The 14801-nt window shown below is 48.5% G+C and overlaps 1 protein-coding gene across 1 annotated transcript; it reads right to left on the bottom strand.

Annotated features, from left to right (window-relative positions):
• Positions 1 to 417: 417 nt before the first annotated feature.
• On the bottom strand, positions 418 to 14718 carry LOC311374536 (serine/threonine-protein kinase B-raf-like; the record flags this gene model as incomplete). The annotated part of the gene is given in 7 exon segments (XM_084490363.1): positions 418 to 441; positions 443 to 508; positions 510 to 543; positions 1979 to 2127; positions 3228 to 3330; positions 4529 to 4632; positions 14467 to 14718. Coding segments are annotated over 7 exon segments (732 nt in total), but the record flags the coding sequence as incomplete, so codon positions are not given.
• Between the last annotated feature and the right edge of the window lie 83 nt (positions 14719 to 14801).

The following is a 14801-nucleotide window of genomic DNA, read 5'->3' as shown; positions in this document are numbered from 1 at the left end:
GAGAGACAGAGAGAGACAGAGAGAGAGAGAGAGAGAAAGGCCGCACAAAACACAAATGATGAGGAAGTTGTATTTTAATTTAAATCAAGTTGAATGCATTTGTTTTGAACGTATCAAAATTATGTTTAATATACTAATTATTGCCAACATTCATATTTTATAATATATATTAAAATAAATTATTTTGTATTAATTTCCATTCCAATAACAGGACGATAACGAGATGGAACTTCGTTGATCCCAGACGGGAATCTCAGGACGAATGTCACATGAATCTTAAGTGTCTTTGGTTTTAAAGAATACCACATTTTGCTCTGTCAACCCGGGTACGCCCTACCAGGGTACGCCCTACCAGGGTACGCCCTACCTAGGGGTACGACCTACCCGGGGTGACGGTGTGGGGGGGGGGGGGGGGGCTTACCCGGTGGAGTCGGAGGGGGGCTAACGACGGGTAGACTTCCGACATGGGGGTGGTGCCCTCTGACGAAACCTCCTCCTGGGTGAGGGGGGTGGTGCTCAAAGAACTTAGACACCAGCAGCAGGCTGAGGAGGAGGAGGAAGAGGAGGAGGAGGAGGAAGGGGGGGAGGAGGAGGAGGAGGATGGGGGGGGAGGAGGAGGAGGGGGAGGGGGATGGGGGGGGGGGAGGAGGAGGAGGAGGAGGATGGGGGGGGGGGAGGAGGAGGAGGAGGATGGGGGGGGAGGAGGAGGAGGAGGAGGATGGGGGGGAGGAGGAGGAGGAGGAGGAGGAGGATGGGGAGGGAGGAGGAGGGAAGAGGATGGGGGGGGAGGAGGAGGAGGGGGGAGGATGGGGGGGGAGGGGGAGGAGGATGGGGGGGAGGAGGAGGAGGAGGAGGGGGAGGAGGAGGAGGGGGAGGAGGAGGAGGAGGAGGATGGGGAGGGGGAGGAGGAGGAGGAGGAGGAGGATGGGGGGGGAGGAGGAGGACGGGGAGGAGGAGGAGGAGGGGGAGGGGGAGGAGGAGGGGGAGGAGGAGGAGGAGGATGGGGGGGAGAAGGAGGAGGGGGAGGAGGAGGAGGAGGAGAGAGGGAGGGGGAGGAGACGCCGTTAAAGCAGGTTGGGACATCTCAGACTTTAACACAAACAATAAACCCCGCCCACAGGCTTATCATGGCATTTCATTGGTTTAGTTCGATTGGCAAAGTTTGATTGCCAAGTGACATCGGCCAATCAGAAACAGCTGATCGACTGTGATCAGCCATGACGTGTTGTGGGTCGTTCATCATTTCTTCCGGCAGCCCTACACACAACGCACAACAGGAAGTCTCCTTATCAGTTGGCAGAAGCAGCGAGCTGAACTTCTGCTGCTTCTACGGGGATGACTAGACAAACAACAGCAGGGCTGTAGGAGCTAAGAGAGAGCTTAAGAATGTAAAATCTATTAAAATAACTCACTTTTATCCACTTTTTTCAAGATACATTAATTGTTATTAATGAGTAGGTAGGGCGTTGGTCTTATAAAGGTGCACTGCAGACTTTTGGGGTTCAAACCCGGAACACTTTGGGTTTGGAGTTGAACACGATGGACGATAGATATACGATGGAGGGAGGGACGGATATATGGTTGGATGATGCTTAGATGGGTGGAAGGATGCTGGATAATGGATTGATGATGGATGGATGGATGGATGGATGGATGATGGCAGCAGCTCAGGAGGTAGAGCAGGGCGGCTGGTTAACCGCAAGGTCGCTGGTTCGATCCCCGGCTCCTCCTCCTCCTCCTAGCTGTGAGTGTGGAGGTGTCCCCTGAGCGAGACGCCCTCACCCTGACCGCTGGCTGTCGCCCTGCGTGGTCGACTCCGCCGTCGGTGTGTGGTGAATGTGTGCGTGAATGAATGGGTGAACGTCAGTCAACACTGTAAAGCGCTTTGGATGAAAGTGCTTTATAAACGAGGACCATGAGGGCCAGACGGACGGACGGACGGACGGACGGACAGACGGACAGACGGACGGTGACTTACTCCAGCTGGTCGTAGTTGACGCACATGAGCGGCACCTCGGTGCTGCACCGCTGGTGGAACTTGTAGCCGCAGGTCTGGCAGCGGAAGCCCTGGAAGAGAAGCTTCCGGCAGAAGTCGCAGAAGGCCAGCGTGAAGAAGGTCTTCCTCACCTGAGGCGGGGGGGGGAGGCGGGGGGGGGGAGACGGGGGCGGGGAGACGGGGGCAGAGACGTTGGGGCTCATTCAGCAACAATCTTGCTCACATACTTTTGTTTTTGTTTTTACAATGTGCTGCTCTCTGTTGGTCTTTCATTTAATTTCATTTCCATTTTCTTACTTTTTAATAAAAATGTAATAATAATTGAATAAATATTTATTATTTTTAACGAAAAAGCCCCACCAGGGGCTAGTATCGTAAATTAGCTTTGGCTAGAAACACTTTGATGCAAACATCGGACGTATCACGTTTATGTCTATGTTTCTGTATCTGTCCCTGTTCAAATAAACTTTAAAACCTTAAATAAATAAATAAATAGAAGTGGTTTTGAATCGGGGACGTTCTGCTGCTTACCTTTTGTTGTGAGCATTGGGTCGGTTTTAAAATGGCTCACGGTGGCTAATCAACAACACGCTCTGTAGGTCACTGAGGGCCCCTTTAAAAGCTCCCAGGTCACACCACCACCAGGTGTGAGTGTGATTAGCCGTCACACGCCGTTTTTGAAAACCGGCCTCTTCTGACATCACAAGTGGGCGTGTCCACCTAGATGTGTGCTGGGTAGACTTTCAGAACGGCTGATCACACTCTCACCTGGTGGTGTAACATATCCACTTTACAGCCGTTTCTCAATTCGCGTTCTCGTGTGTTCTCGTGTACTTGCGTTCTCGATAAACGTCATCAGTGATAGCCCAAGCACTGTTCCAATTCCAAGTACGCGAGTACGCGAGTACTGTCGTAAAACCCGTGTGTGTTCTCGATGCGTTCTCGATGAGGCCGTTCTACCGAGGATGCATCGGAGGTGACTCGTGTGGACTTGGGACCGTTAAATATCCCAGAATGCATCATCGAGTCCGCTGCTGTTCCGGTTGCAGGTGCGTACTCGCGTTCTCGGAAGTCTGTACTTGAAAGTCCGGACTTGCCAAGTACGTACTTCCAAGTCCGCGAGAACGTAGTCCGCGTACTTGGTATTGAGAAACGGCTTAAGAAAGTGCTTTAGAATCCTACTCCTCCTGTTCTGAAATCTGTACTCGATGTCCACAAGAGTCACACTCACGAAGTTGTGCGTCGTCAACGGAACGTTCTCCAGCACCTCCACGTGAAGCTCCTCCCCCGTCAGCCAGGATATGTCCGTGTCCCAACCAATGGGCTTCTTCTCTCTGCAAACAGGAAGTGGGGAGGAGGAATCAAGGAAGGGCAACGAATGGCCTCTTGCAACGGAGGACGTGTTGAACACAAATGTAACAAAGGTTGAATTTAATTTAATTACATTTTAATTTACACGATTTTTAAAAAGCCGTATTTCCCCAAGAAGGAACTTTGAACAGGAATTGAACATAACCCACACTGACTGCGCAATAATTGCCTCATGCATTGGTCAAAAGGCAGGACGTGGCTATATTAGTGTATTGGTACCAACCTAAAACAGGGCGTCTTTATCTGGAAATATCCCCAGTTCAAATAGCCGATACAAGGGCCATAACAAATCATGCAAATTCATACAAATCAACTATTATACTTTGAATTGGGAAAATGTATTTGTGTCGACAGTTTTTGCTTTATACACTGTTAATCGATTATATATGATCTAATGTATAATACTACTGTGTTAATACGCTGGTTTGAGTTGGAATCCGACAGCAACCGTATTGCGATGAGCTTGGCCTTAGCTGAAGGGTCTACGAAGAAAGACAACAGCAGAATGGTGGTACACATTGTGTTTGTGTTGTACACATTGTGTACGTGTGTGTGTTGTGTAAGTGTAACGGTGGTACACATTGTGTTTGTGTTGTACACATTGTGTGTGTGAGTGTGTGTGTGTGTGTGTGTGTGTGTGTGTGTGTGTGTGTGTATGTGTAACGGTGGTACACATTGTGTTTGTGTTGTACACATTGTGTGTGTGTGTGTGTGTGTTGTGTAACGGTGGTACACATTGTGTGTGTGTTGTACACATTGTGTGTGTGTGTGTGTGTGTGTTGTGTAACGGTGGTACACATTGTGTGTGTGTGTGTGTGTGTGTACAACCGTTTCCTTTCTGTTCCTGGACTGTTCATTCGTTAAAGGTCCCATACTACACCACCAGGTCTGAGTGTGATTACAAGCCGTTACGAGCCGTTTTGAAAATCTGCCTCTTCTGACATCACAGGTGGGCGTGTCCACCTGTGATGTGTGACGGACAGCTGAGCTATCGTTCGCTACGGCCCACTGTGGTAGGCTGGTAGACTGACCTATCACAGCACACATCTAGTAGGTGGACACGCCCACCTGTGATGTCAGAAGCGGCACATTTTCAAAACGTTCGGCTCGTAACGGCTTTGTAATCACACTCACACTAACACTCTTTTTTAACGGCCTTACCCGTCCTGTATCCTGTAGACCGCACAGCATTCTGGGATGAGTCCGCGCATCATCAGCGCTTTCTTCAGCGAGTCCCTCAGGGTCATCCCACAGCGGGCCGGCACCTTTACAGACCGAGAGAGACGCCCGTCAGGACAATGAACGCTTACGCGGCGAGGGCTGTCGGGAACAAACACAACTCTGCTCTGCAGCGACGATTTAAATTCTGGACGTGGAATGAACTGCAACGTTTGAAGCACTGGACACTAGCTGGACAGCCGCACCTCGACGTGCTAATTTGCACAACCCGGAGCGGACGTCGCTCTCTGGAGCCGGTACTGCTCTGGACGAAACCAAACGACAGCTGGCGGATAGATGTGGTTATGGCGCCGTCTTTAATCCAGATTCAGAACGGCGGCGTACCGTCATGTGAAGTTAGCCTCTGTGTGAGTGTAACGTCTGTGTTTCCAGTTGGCTATGGAGTTTCATTTGCTTAAGCCTGTTCTCTCCTTTCCCCCTCCCTGTCCGGGGCACTTCAGGGTGGACGGCTGCAGCGTGGATAAAACATGTCACTATCGGCCACGTATTATTATTTTAAGAATGAGCGACGAATGCGGAAATTCATGTTACGTGGGCTACAGAATTAATCTACAGCATGAGGCAGGGAGTTGGAATTAAACAACCTCAACCAAAACCCCCACAAAAAAATAAAGTATTGTAGCGGAGTATCTGGATGAGTCTACTTAAAGCGAGGTGGGCCACTGGGTGCACACGGGCCGTGGCCTTAGCGGACCAGGGCTGATTGCTCTCGGCGCTCGCCTTGCTCATTTGAAGGCATCCGTCTGTAGCAAACACTGCACATCTAATCAAAGAAAAGAGGGTCACCTACATTTCATTTCCCTCGGCCGCACACATTTTAATTTGTCACGGAGCAAAACCCGAGCGATGGAAAGTAAAAAAGTATTCTTAAAAGGATCTCTGAGAGTTGAAGCTGATGTTCTGAAATCCAAAGACATGGTTTTATGTTCCTTTCCCCCGTAGTGGGGTTAGTCTATTCAGTCTGTTGCGGCTTCCAAACACAAACCTTTTAGCCGCTGAGAGTATATGAGGTTTGGGTCCTCAGGTACGTAGATTTGTGACGCGCTATAGTAGATTATTTTAAAGATACGCTGAGATCCAAATATGCTTAGGTGCATTTATTGTAACAAAACAGCACAGAGCTACAGCGCAGCAAGGATGGATAAACGTGAAAATGAGACTGGCGGATTAAACAGGAAAAAAGGGTGATAAATGAATGAATGAGTAGCGGTAGCGGTCAACAAAAATTACGGCTACTCCCAACCCTGACTCTCTCTCTCTCTCTCTCTCATCTGCGTCACCGGTGAGTGCCCACCTTTACGCACACACACTTCCGCACCGTGCACACGCCCACTCCCAGGTGAACCACGCCCTCTGCAACACACACACACTCTAACACACCGTGCTGCTCATCTTCAGCCTGTATGTCTCTTACACACCAGCCCCTAATTATTAGGTCTCACATAATAATTCACACTTCAAAACACAATAGGAGACATAATAAATCATCATATCAATTTCAACGATAATGCAAAAATGTCTAATAAATTGCTCAAGTCCATGAAAAGTCATTACAACGAATATTCCTTCTTCTGGTCGTCATGACCGATTAGTGCAAAGTCCATCTGACGTCCGAAAACACAAAGTCCATATAGAGGTCAGCAACGTCCTCATGCTGCCTCCTCCTTCTCCAGCAACAAACACACCTTGGATATGGGTCTGTCCAAGCAACTGGTTCTTGTCTTAATCCGAATTTGACGCACAAATCCCTTGCGATCTGGAAAAGTTTGCAAGACACGTCCCATAATCCAAGAATTACGAGGTGCAGTACTGTCCATTAGCAAAACTAGATCTCCTGCGACAAGGTTTCTCTGGACCCCAGTCCATCTCTGTCGTTCCTGTAACAGAGGCAGGTACTCCTTTGTCCAGCGCTTCCAGAACAGATCAGATATGTACTGGACTTGTCTCCATCTTCTCTGTGCGTACAGGTCTGCTGCTTGGAACTCTCCAGGTGGTAATGAAGGCTGGTTTTTAAGCAGTAACAGATGGTTCGGCGTCAGTGCTTCCAGGTCGTTAGGATCTGTGGAGGCCTTGGTGATGGGCCTGCTGTTAATAATGGCTTCCACTTCGCAAAGAACTGTGTGGAGTCCCTCCTCATCCAAGCGTTGTACTTTGAGAGTGGAGTTCAGGACTTTCCTCACCGATCTAATAAGCCTTTCCCACACTCCTCCATGATGTGATCCAGCAGGGGGGTTGAACGTCCACTTAATGCCCTTTTGAAGTAACACATCATGCACCTGTGCCTGGTTCCACTGCGCAATCGTTGTTTTTAGCTCACGTTCTGCACCCACAAAATTTGTCCCATTATCAGAGCGCAGCTCGCGGACCTGTCCTCTTCTGGCTATAAAACGCCTTAGTGCATTTATGAAGGAGTCAGTGTCCAGAGAAGGTGCCACCTCGATGTGAATAGCTCTCAATGCAAGACAGGTAAATAGGACACCATACCTCTTCACTGTACTCCTCCTGCTCCTCACTTCGATGGGTCCAAAATAATCAACCCCTACACATGTGAATGGAGGTTCATCAGGCTTGAGTCGGTCTGTGGGCAAGTCTGCCATCTGCTGGCAAACTGGAGTGGCATTAAGTCTTCTGCAGATGGTGCACTTGGACAGAACTCTCCTAATGGCAGTACTTGCTCCTGTCATCCAGTATTTCTCCCTGAGCTTGGACAACATGTGGTTGCGGCCGCTGTGTCCTACCTCTTGATGTATATTTCTCAGCAGCAGGGTAGAAATATGAAGGTCTTTTGCCAGAATGATAGGATGCTTAGACTCCAAAGGCAGTGCTGCTTTGCTAAGCCGTCCTCCCACACGCAAGACTCCATCCTCCAGCCTTGGACACAATTTGTGCAGGTGACTATTTTTCTTGACATTTTGTCCCTTTTCCAGACACGAGAGCTCCTCAAAAAACTTTCTCTTCTGGCAAAACTGAATTATGGCCAGCTCAGCCTTGTCAATGTCCTCCACTGTAGGAGCTCCCAGAACAGCTGCACCTTTAAATGTGCACCTTTCCTGCTCCATCATTCTCTGTTGCTGCATGCTCTCTTCACTCTGATTGGCTATTAGCCTTTTTCTCTTCCTGATACAGGACGACAACCATTCCTTGTATTTCAGCCACCACGCCACAGCTTTCTTTAATCGGATCCACGAGGAATAATGATGGATCAGGTGAGTAGTGGGATCCTCTTCAGCTTGTACAGCATTGACAACAGCAGTTTTCTTCACCTCTGGATCGTCCTGGGGGAGATGACTCACGGGCTCAGGGTTCACAGGCCATTCTGTTTCAGGTTGGCAAAGAAACGGAGGTCCTGTTAACCAGAGTCTGTCCTTCAGAAATGCCTCCACTTTGAGCCCTCTGGATGCTGCGTCTGCTGGATTTGAAGCTGTATCCACGTACCTCCACTGAGCGGGGTGAGATGATTTCAGGATCTCCGAAACACGATTGGCAACAAACACCTTAAATCTGGAGCTTTCGTTGTTAATGTATTTCAGCACAGAAGCACTATCAGTCCAAAACACAGATTCCTGAAGACTCATGTGTAGTTCTTTCTTCCACAGGACATCCATGCGACTGGCCATTGTTGCAGCAATCAGTTCCATTCTTGGAATTGTAACTGTCTTCAGTGGAGCAACACGAGCCTTTCCCATAATGAAAGCACTGTGCATTTGGAGGTGCTCATCCTGTAACAGCAGGTAAGTGACTGTACCATAGCCTTCCTCAGAAGCATCGCAGAAATGGTGTAGTTGCGCAGTAATAACATCTCCAAACTCCAGAGGTTTTAGACATCTGGGCAACTCAAAGTTGTCCAGTAGGTGGAGCCCTTGCACCCACTTAAACCACTCTTTGGAGACAGTCTCTGGTATGGGATCATCCCAACCAACTCCTCTTCTGCACAAATCCCTCAAGATCCTTTTTGCTGTCAGAACAAGGGGACTTAACATGCCCAGAGGGTCATAAATGGAGCTTACGGTAGAAAGGATGCCTCTGCGGTTGAGTGGTCTGTCCTTCCATACAATTTTGAATTTAAAGGTGTCTGACTTGATACACCACTCTACACCCAGCACTCTTTCAATGGGCACAAACTCCCGGTCCAGGTCCAACTGCTCCATGCCTTTAGCTCTGCGGGGCTCTGGGATGGTCTTGAGCACTTCAGATCTGTTACTGTGCCACTTGGTCAAACAGAATCCCCCTTTAGCGCACAGAGACATGAGCTCATGACAGAGGATCAGTGCCTCCTCCTCTGTTGCAACTGCCACCAAACAATCGTCCACATAAAAGCAGTGCTGCAGCTTGTCCACTGTCTCCTCCTTATGCTCATGTCCAAAATCCTCTGCACATTTCCTGAGGGAAAAGTTGGCGCAGCTAGGGGAGGATGTAGCTCCGAAAAGATGTACCTTCATCCTGTATTCACATGGTGCTTGGTTCAAGTCTCCTTGTGACCACCAGAGGAATCGCAGCAGATCAGCATCATCTGGGGGCACTTGCACCTGGTGAAACATAGCTTCTATGTCAGCCATGATGACCACAGGTTCCCTCCTGAACCTGGTCACAACTCCAATCAGTGAGCTGGTTAGATCGGGCCCTTGCAACAGCTCTTCATTCAGAGATTGTCCTTTGTAACTGGCACCACAATCAAAAACAACTCTGAGCTTTCCCTTTGTCGGGTGGTAGACACCATGGTGCGGTATGTACCAGACCCTGCCATCACTTCTTTCCAGCTCTGCATCAGGAACCTTTTCAGCATAACCTTTACCAAGTAGATCGTTAATAAAGGTGTTATACTCCCTGTAAAACACTGGATCCCTCTGGAGCCTCCTCTTCAGATGGTTTTGACGCTGTTCCACCACTTTCCTGTTATTTGGCATGCTGACGTTTGGATTTTTCAAAGGCAGGGCGACCTGGTAGTGACCATTGACATGTTTGGCTGACTTTGTGACCATGTCCATGAACCTCAGGTCTTCCCTGGACAGACCCACTTGTTCCTCCACAGCAGATTCTGGAAAGTCCATCTTAAATTGCTGTTGCCACAGTTCATCCAAATTTACAATGGACACACGGTTCACAGTTACTGGCTGCTCACAGTAATTGGCCTCTCCACCGTTTCCTGTCAGTGGTCCATTTACCGTCCAGCCCAGCGCCGTCCTTATAGCGTAGGGTCCATTGTGCTCACTGCGGATAACTTCCAGCGGTTCCATGGCTCGTGGAACATTCGTTCCAATCAGCAACTCAATTCCAGCCTCAATCTGTGGTAAGGAGATGTGTTTTAAATATGGCCACCTTGTCAGATCCTTATTTGTGGGTATGTTTGCTTTGTGGACTGGCATTGACAACTGAGTATACGCTTTTGGCAACTCAATGAAGCTGTCATCTTCAAGTGCTGCCACCTCCAGCTCTGGCACAATGTAGCTACTGACCACCTTCTCCTGCCCCATGGTCCTGAGAAGAATGTTGGCTCTCTTCCCAGACAAATTGAGCTTCTGCTTCAGACTCTCAGTACAGAACACCGCAGTACTTCCCTGGTCCAAAAAGGCGTATGTGAGAATGATTTTATTGCCCTTCTTCGCCTTCACTTGGATCGGCACGATAGGAAGCTTGCAATCCATCTCACCAGCCCCTGTAAGCCCACTGGAAACCAAGGTGTCGTCCACTGTAACCTGGATGCTTCTCTCAGCTGGTTCTGCCGTTGCCACACTATCCTTATGGAGCACAGTTGGATGTCTTAGGCCACACTTCGAGCAGGAAATCTTCCTTTGGCAATTTTTGCTTATGTGTCCTATACACAGGCAGCGAAAACAAGCACCATTTTCCTTCAGGAAGTCAATTTTCTCTTTGTGTGCCATTTTTTCCAACCGCGCACACACATCCAATGTGTGTCCTCCGGTGCAGCAGGGACAGATCTTCTTGGCTGGTGGTTTTATGTATGTAGCTTTCACAGGTTGAGCTGTTCTCTCCACACGATTCACTGTGGTAGCGAAGCTGGTTCCTCTGATGCTGGAGCGAGGGGGAGGTTTGTGTTTCATTTGTTTAGTTGTTATAACAGTGTCCTGAATGTTTCCAAACACAGGGTCTGTCAAGATTTTTACCTGTTTTTCAACAAAGTTGGCAATATCCACAAACCTTGCTCTCCTATTGTACCTTTCCTGCAGGTCACATGCGTCGCACCTCCAGCGGTCTCGGAGTTTGTACGGCAGTTTTTTAATGATTTCCACCATGTTTGTGGGTGTGTCCAGATCACTTAAATACTGCACATCCTCCAAAGCGTTGCAGCATCCACGCAGAAAGAGGCCGTACTCCTGGAGGGCTTTCACATCTTCTGTTTTAATAGTGGGCCATGACAAAGCTCTCTCCATGTAAGCTGCTGCCACCTTTTGCTCATTGCCATAGTGCTCTTTCAATAGAGCCTTTGCCTTCACATATCCTCTGCTCGACTCAATGTGCTGACAGCTCCTCACTAGTCCCTTTGCATGCCCTTTGGTGTATTGTTCAAGGAAGTAGAGTCTGTCACAGTTGTTACTGGTGTTTCGCTCAACTCCATTTTCAAATGCTTTAATAAACGAATGGTATTTGAGTGGGTTACCATCGAAAATGGGAATTTCCCTTTTTGGGAGTGCTGAGAGGCATTGTTGTTGCATCAAGAGTGTTGAAATTTCATTTTGTTTTCTCATTATGTCCAGCACACTGTCATTTTGTGATGCATCAGTTTGTGTAACATTGGTCACAGGATCTTCAGGAGTGGTTAGATAACGTTGGAGCAGGTAAGAAGGACCTGGGAGATGTTTTACGTCAGGTAAGTGAGTGACTTTAGGCTTCACAACTGTCTGTGTGGTTTCAATTGGGTTGGATTTTAGTTTAACTGGCAGTGATGGGACAAATTCCATAACATTGATGTTAAGTTGTTGTTTTGAGCATGTCTTTTCATAGTATGAGTTCATCCCATCTGAAACCTTTGACTTTGATTTACTGCCAACACTGCTTTGTGATTTTATAACACTTAGTTTTGCCATTTCCTCAGCGATTTCATTCTCCAGTAAAAGCTGTTCTCTTCTTTTGCGTAGCTTTAACTCCTCTTCATCCAATGCATGTTTTTCCTTTAATGCCTTTTGTTTTGTTGCCAAAATTGCAAGATTTGTTTCCGTTTTTAAGCGAGCAGATGAGCGTGAAGCCAAGGATGAGGAATGATGTGAGCGTGATTTCTTGGTTGCATTTGAGATGCTGTCACAGGGCTGTAGTTCATCCTGAGGATCTTGTCCAGTGGAAACAGGTACTGGAGGGTCAGCAACAGACAAATCCTTACTTTTTTCGACAGGAATTTGTTCTGCATAATTTATTTCCTTTGTTGGTTGCTCAGAAGTATTTGTCTGTAGTGGTAATTCATTTGAGTTTTCATGCGGATTTTCCTTTATCCATTTTTCCACTTGTTCCTTGAATGCATCACTGTAATCCATAATTCTAGAAAACCACTCTTTTTGTTTTTTATGTTCATCATCAGGAAGAAGTTGCAATACTTCGTTGTGCAGGTCAGTGGCCTTTTTACACAGTGCATTCAAGTTATTCAGTTGTGAGGGGATTTCAGTTACATTTTCTTTTGATTTCATGTGCGCTTTTATTTGCGGAATAAGCTCTTTGATTTTATTAACGGCACTTTTGCGCTCATGCTGCAACCGTTCGATTTTATTTTCCATTGCTTTGGCCGTCAGTTTGATTTCCCTCTTTTCACGTTCCATGTTTGAACATTCAGCATCAGCGTTTATTTGACTCATTTTCGTTAGATTGTATTTTTGTATGAAGCAACACAATCACATTTCATTCAAGAGCGTATTCAAATCCATCCATAGACATTGCATTTCAATTCATTGACAGAGCGGATTCGATCCAAGCATTTCAACAAGCAGTAGGTCTTTAGACAACATCAGCCGCCACATGCCACAAAGTCCCGACATCACAATCCATTAAAGCACGGAGAATATGCGCCACCATCAATGCGCCAATGCAACCAGCGTATCCATTTAATACATTGTCCTCATTTGACTCAATGCATTCCAATCGAAGCGGATTCCTTAATCCACAAACATTAACAGGTTCAGGCCTACCTGTTCCCAGGTAAATGTTTGGCGTGGTGTGGCACTTAGCTGTGGCTCCTTCGTTCTCGGGCTAGTCGGTGCGGGACGACTTGGTTCTTTGATGCGGCTTGATGATTTTCATTAAACGCCTGGTTTTTGTTGACAAATGTTGCGGCTTCCAAACACAAACCTTTTAGCCGCTGAGAGTATATGAGGTTTGGGTCCTCAGGTACGTAGATTTGTGACGCGCTATAGTAGATTATTTTAAAGATACGCTGAGATCCAAATATGCTTAGGTGCATTTATTGTAACAAAACAGCACAGAGCTACAGCGCAGCAAGGATGGATAAACGTGAAAATGAGACTGGCGGATTAAACAGGAAAAAAGGGTGATAAATGAATGAATGAGTAGCGGTAGCGGTCAACAAAAATTACGGCTACTCCCAACCCTGACTCTCTCTCTCTCTCTCTCTCATCTGCGTCACCGGTGAGTGCCCACCTTTACGCACACACACTTCCGCACCGTGCACACGCCCACTCCCAGGTGAACCACGCCCTCTGCAACACACACACACTCTAACACACCGTGCTGCTCATCTTCAGCCTGTATGTCTCTTACACAGTCTATTTACCTATTCTACAAAGTCGGCCAAAATACCCCAAAAATCCTGTTTATTGTAGTGACAGGTTTTAAATCGAAATCCAATCAATACTGAATGAATACTTTCTCTAGTCTGAAAAAAAAAAAACAGCATGTTAACGTTAACTTGACTGCGTCGGTAGGCTTAACATCTCAACTGAAAATCTAATTACATTACCCCCTTCCATCACATCGAAGTGCATCATCGTTTGTTTTATGATGACGCACGTTTTCACAACTCCCGTCTCCCCGTCCTCAGGTCGGGACCTTTGACAACACTTCTCCTTCCAGCTTTGAGCTTCACCTCGACCACAGCCCGGTGTCACGCTCCCCAGAGCGGCCCTACGTCACGAGGGCCAAGTCCCACACCCTAACCTCACCGTCACACACCGCCACACATCCTTGTTGTGAGTTGTTGTGAACGTCGACGAGAACGGCCGCCAAACACACCCACGACCCTGACGTCTTACAGGAAATGACGTTCTCCCCCCAGACTCACAAACACACTGGCGATAGCCAATCAATGAAGCACGGAGAGAGCTTATTTAAACATTGAAAATCGTCGTGTTTAGAGCGACGTTACATTATTTGACACAGTTTTTCTTGAATGTGGGCTCACTGCTCAGTCCACAAGATTGGTGAAACCAAGGATTTCCAGCACCTCGGTTTTCAACCCAGGACAAGTGTTGGTATGACGGGCCTTAAAAGTGCACACGCGCACGCACACACACACACACACACACACACACACACACACACACACACACACACACACACACACACACACACACACACACACACACACACACACACACACACACACACACACACACACACACAGCACCACCCTAAAGTCTTTCCCTTGTTGCTAATTATTTCCACACAACGAAACCTGGGAGCTTGTCTTCCGTCTTCAGACGAGAGACCACCACCTTGTGAGACCACCAACACCCTAACCCATGCTGGGGGGGGGGGGGGGTCGGGGGGGGGGGGGGGGGGGGTGTCGTTACATGGTATAACACAACGCTGACCCCCCCAACAACGACGTCTAAACGACGTCAAAGGACTCCAAAACCAACCACACAATTAAAACAACAAACAACAACCAGAACGCAGCGTACCACGGTCCTCTGTTTGTTGGGCAGGAACACGCGGACGATGGGCTTCTGCGGTGAGCGCGGGTTGGCCCGCGAGGGGTCCATGGGACACTGCAGGACCGCCAGCGTGTTGGGAGCAGAGGGGAAGCCCTGGGACCCGCCGCCGCCGCCGCCGCCGCCGCTGCCGCCGCCGCCGCCGCCGCCGCCGCCGCCGCCGCCACCGCCACCGGAGCACATGCTGCCGCCGGAGCAGCCGGGCCCCCCGGGCCCCCCGGCCTGGGCGTCCAGGAGGCCCGGCGTGGGGGAGGAGCACGACAGCTCGCCGCCGCCGCCCGTGGCCTCCAGCAGCTGCTGCTCCC

The sequence above is a fragment of the Micromesistius poutassou genome, assembly GCF_964030765.1.
Source record: "Micromesistius poutassou genome assembly, contig: SCAFFOLD_5666, whole genome shotgun sequence".
Taxonomy (NCBI): Eukaryota; Metazoa; Chordata; class Actinopteri; order Gadiformes; family Gadidae; genus Micromesistius; species Micromesistius poutassou.
This window is presented reverse-complemented; position numbering and strand designations above follow the sequence as displayed.